Source organism: Aptenodytes forsteri, unplaced genomic scaffold, assembly GCF_000699145.1.
Source record: "Aptenodytes forsteri isolate BGI_AS27 unplaced genomic scaffold, ASM69914v1 Scaffold155, whole genome shotgun sequence".
NCBI lineage: Eukaryota > Metazoa > Chordata > Aves > Sphenisciformes > Spheniscidae > Aptenodytes > Aptenodytes forsteri.
This window is the reverse complement of record NW_008794446.1, coordinates 2,009,454-2,014,488: the sequence shown is the minus strand read 5'-3', so window position 1 is coordinate 2,014,488 and position 5,035 is coordinate 2,009,454. Positions and strand designations below refer to the sequence as shown.

The window sequence follows — 5,035 nt, the reverse complement described above, 5'->3', positions numbered from 1 at the left end:
TGCCCAGGGAAGTGGTGGAGTCACCATCCCTGGAGGTATTTAAAAGACGCGTAGATGTGGTGCTTAGGGACATGGTTTAGTGGTGGACTTGGCAGTGCTAGGTTAGCGGTTGGACTCGATGATCTTAAAGGTCTTTTCCAGCCTAAACGGTTTTATGATTCTATGATACTAAATAATAATAAAAATGGCTTTAGTGCTTGTGGAACACAGTCATCCAGTGAAAACTGTGAATCTAATTTTACTCCTGCTTGCAAACGTGATGAACAGTTGATGGAGACTTGCCGCTTCTCTGTTTTTTTGGCATGAAATCTCTGCCAGGTCTCATTCATTTGTGCCCTTTGTCTGCCAGTCATTATTGAAGATACCACACCATTTTTTTTTTTGATCTAAAAAGTGAATAAGAAAGCCAAGGTATTATCAGCATACTTAGCTATGTAAGATAAATAGTATAAAGTAAATCCTTGCAAAGCATATAATAGTATCTGATGGTTAGAAGAGCAATTGCTTGACATTAGTTTGGGGAATTTCTTGGAGTTGTAAAAGGAACCATTTAGGTGTAGTGACTCATTTCTGAGGTCTGCGATTGCATCAACAACATTTCAAAATGAAGATCAAGTGAGCGTTTGGCTTTCTGCTCCACTGGAGGTTTCTGTCCTTCCTGGGCTTGCCTTAGGACATCTGGATTATGGTTTGACAGGTGTACTGCCTCAGGCAGACTCCTCAGCTGATGCTGTGCTCATCATGATCCCATGACCGAGTGTATTAAAAACAGATAATAAAACTAATAGTTTAGTTTAACTACTAGATTATCACCCACATGTAAAGCCACATTCTCACATGACCACTGAAGAATACTTAGGCAAAACAGCTAAAGTCAGTTGCTTAAGTTAAGGTATACTTAACGCTGTTTCTCTTCCTCAGAAGTATACTTTCATTTTGTATTATGTAGCTCAAATTAGTTGTAGCTTAGTACAAAGCTGCAAAGTAAATTTATTTAGGACTGCTTGACTCCTGAATGAAAATATCCATATGGTAGTTCATCATGCTTGCAGCTATGCATATTGAATTCACATATCCAATTGATTTGCTTTACCTCTCATAAGTTCTTATAAATGTTGAGGAATTATTCAGTAGTAGTATAAGACAGCATCTCATAATCAAGGATCAGGTAAATCAAAAGCATCTAGATGCAAAATGTTTTCATCACAGTCTTAATCTTATCTGCAAATGTAAGATTAGGCACATGGATTGCACATGGATTATTTTTTTTAACACAGAAGGTACCATTGCCCTGACAGTGCTGTGTGATGTTGCCCTTAAACTGGAAAAAAAAAACAAACCAACCCTCCCGCCCAAAAAAACCCCAACCAAAAAATGACCTACACCAAACCCAAGGCCCAGACAAAAATCCCTCCTCAGTTTACAAGTAAACATATATAATTTAGATATAATCTTATGTTCAGCCTTATTAATTGATATCTCAGAAACTTGATAGGGTAAAATGTACTTTTTTTTTCCTTTTTTCTTTTTTTTTGCACATATTAAAGTTCCTGTAGATTGAACAGTTACTTTAGTCTTCAAAAACTTCCCAAAATAAGATGATCTAGGAATAACATCTTAGTAATCCTTGGGGATTTCAGAGGTTTTGTACTGTTCCACTATTTCCCCAACTTTCTGAATAAAAGTACTCCTCAAGTATGACTTTCTCTCATTCTCCCTACATGATTCCATGGAGGAGGGGAAATGAAAGCTGAAAAAGCTAGACTTAGTACTTTATTCCTGTAATGATTTCAATTTTAAATCCTCGCTAGTTCAGGGAATAGTATGCCATAACTTTAATAAAACCACTGTGATATTAATGATGGAAACAGACTGAGAGGTGGGGTGAACTGCTGTCTGCATGAGATGCAGCTGTGGCCTCTTTTAAAAATTTAGAGTTTTATGGTGGCCATTGCAATACGGATACTTTTCATCTAGATTGGTGAGCTTAGTCCTCTGGTTTGCTGGTGTGACAGATTTGTGTTCAGTGGGTTTTACAGATCTCTTCAGTATGTGGTCTTGGCAGATCTCTAAAAACAGAACATCTTCTGATAACACATTCTTTTGAACTGATTTTCTAATACTTGTTTTGTTGAATAAGTAGAATGGTTTCAATCCTGATCCATGTGCCAGAAAAGTGAAGTTAGAAAAAGGGTAGCTTTGTTCCAATATGCTAATAACTTGAACAAATGCTAAATATTTTAATCTTTTTTATGAGAGCACTCTACGTCCATGAAATGGGGTGCTTAGGAGAGAAATACAGTTATTCTGGTTTTACAAGTCAACACGAAGATGCATAAGAATAGGTAGCTATTATTAAAACCTGATATTGTAGAATTGCATATAGTCTGTTTCATGCAGTAGCAGTATGAAGTTAAAAAAAAAAGTTCAATATAGTAATTAAAGAATGCATCACTTTTAGCAATGTGGTTTCATTTTCAAATGTTATGTTTAATAGAAGAAAAATTCTGGTTTTACAAGTCAACACGAAGATGCATAAGAATAGGTAGCTATTATTAAAACCTGATATTGTAGAATTGCATATAGTCTGTTTCATGCAGTAGCAGTATGAAGTTAAAAAAAAAAGTTCAATATAGTAATTAAAGAATGCATCACTTTTAGCAATGTGGTTTCATTTTCAAATGTTATGTTTAATAGAAGAAAATAGCAACCTGAATGGCATTCCTGAATACATGCATAAAATATTCTAGATGTCTAAGTATTAGAAACTTCTAATTTTCATACTATGTCCTCCTTAGAAGACTATCATGATTAAGACTATACAGTAATAAATATGAAGGTCAAGATTCTTTTATGCTAAAATGAGACTGACTGATGCTTGGGTATGTGGAGAGTCTTCTTAAAAGAAAAGTACCGTTGAGGTTCTGAAGTTAGAAGCAGATAAATACTGAACCAGGAAGAGAATTAAAAAGGAGTATATGCATGAATGACCTCAAGATAAAAAAAAATAATTACGGAGAAGTAAAACTTCATTTCCTGGTCTTGAAATTATGATGGTATACAGAATCATAGAATAGTTTGGGTTGGAAGGGACCTTTAAAGGTCATCTAGTCCAACCCCCCTGCCGTGGGCAGGGACATCTTCAACTAGATCAGGTTGCTCAGAGCCCCGTCCAACCTGACCTGGAATGTTTCCAGGGATGGGGCATCCACCACCTCTCTGGGCAACCTGTGCCAGTGTTTCACCACCCTCAGCATAAAAAATTTCTCCCTTATATCTAGTCTACATCTACCCCCCTTTAGTTTAAAGCCATTCCTCCTTGTCCTTTTTCACTTTCATATAAGTGAAATCAGACATTCAAGTATGGAACCGCAAAGTTTGAAAGGCGATAGCTTGCAAGTTTTATTAGATGACTTTGGGTCTGGTATTTTTATTTAAAAATAAGAGCCCTTTGGAGTAAGAGAGATAAGATGAAATTCTATGGAAACATAAAAAAATATATTTCTGGTATATTAGAGGAATTACTACAAAGAAGTTGAACACTGACCTAACATTATTATCCTTTAAATGTTTATGCTTGTTTAGATAACATTTTATTTGGTTGGTTGGTAACACATTCTGTTTTGTTTGTTTGCTTGTTTAGGAAATGTATTTCTAAAGCATGGTTCAGATCTACGGATTATTCCCAGAGATCGAGTTGGGAGCTCTTAACGTCTACTGAAAGCTTTGGAATAAGTGACATTGCCATGCAGCAAAGGTCTATTTATTTTGGAACTCCAAAATGCAACTAATGAATTGGCCTTTTTTAAAGCTAGCAAAAATGACTTCCCAGGATTTTTTTTTTTTAAAACAAAGATAAGGTTTCATTTTCTTGTTAAAACATATTAACTCATGCACTGATTCTTCCTTGACTGGTAGAAGAACGGGCTGATTCCATGTTAGGTTCCTGAAAGAAAGATGGATTTCTCTATAAGTGTTACTGACACTGCAAGGGTAAACACACAGCCACGATCAATAAATATTTAAATTATTGGATATTGTTGAACCTACTTTGTGGAAGGGGGAACTGTGTTATGATTTTGTTACAAAGAAACTGTTCCTACTGAGTGCTAAAACTTTTTTCTTTTTTTTTTTTTTCTAAATTTACTTCCATGTTTAGAGGAACAGTTTTCACATAGTTCAAGTATTAAGCTCAAATAGAAGGGAAATTTCAGGGGTTTATTACTCAAATAAGTAAATAACTGCCAAATGTTCCAAAGTAATTGTAAGATTTAATTGCTGCAAATGTTTTAGATAAAGGAGAAAACAGAGGTTTCTATGTGTTAAAACTTCATTTGGCATATTGTGAAGTTAAATTCTCTGAAACTGCATTTAATTTATGAGACCTAATCTCGCGTGAAGTGCCATCAGCTGAGAAGGACTGCAGCGTAATTTGGGAACGTGTAGGTACTGGTCAAATATGTCATTCCTTTTTCAGTAAACTAATACTGGTTCTTTCCAAATGTCTTGTTTTGTTATTGCGTGTTACATGGGAAACAGCGTAGAATTCACTTAAATGTTTCTGTTCAGATTATATGCTTCTTGTTTATAAATTGCCAGGGGTAAACTATCAGTTGTGTATTTTAATTAGAGAAACTGCTGCTTTTCTTGAACTGGTAGTCTACTTTGTGATTTAATATATCTGGCAAAATCTTACCCTGTTGCATTTTTTTCTGTCCTGCTGAGTTCAACAGAAGGAACAATGGGCAATGTAGTGCTTGGTTAAATGAGTATTGTCACAAATACAACTGTCCCGTGCAATAATCATGCTCTAGAAAGATGTTCGGATAATGTGTCAGTGCAGAAGTACAAAATGCCCTTCTGAGTGGGTGTAAATTGAGTATATAGAGGAAAACTCTTCTGAAAGTGATACTTGACTATAAACATTTTCCAACTCTAAGATGAATTGTAAAATTCTGGATTTTCCTTTATTTTAATAAACAATTATATGAAAAAAGAACAAACTTTGTTCCTCTCTCATATTCTTAATTAGATT

The 5,035-nt window shown here is 35.1% G+C and overlaps 1 protein-coding gene across 1 annotated transcript in view; it reads left to right on the top strand.

Annotated features, from left to right (window-relative positions):
- Positions 1-4,501, top strand: part of UFM1 (ubiquitin fold modifier 1) — a 31,042-nt gene extending 26,541 nt beyond the window's left edge. Inside the window, exon 5 of the mRNA XM_009290261.1 lies at positions 3,644-4,501. Coding sequence (XP_009288536.1) covers positions 3,644-3,711 — 68 coding nt within the window. The 3' untranslated portion in view covers positions 3,712-4,501. The remainder of the gene's footprint in view (positions 1-3,643) is intronic.
- Positions 4,502-5,035: the final 534 nt, after the last annotated feature.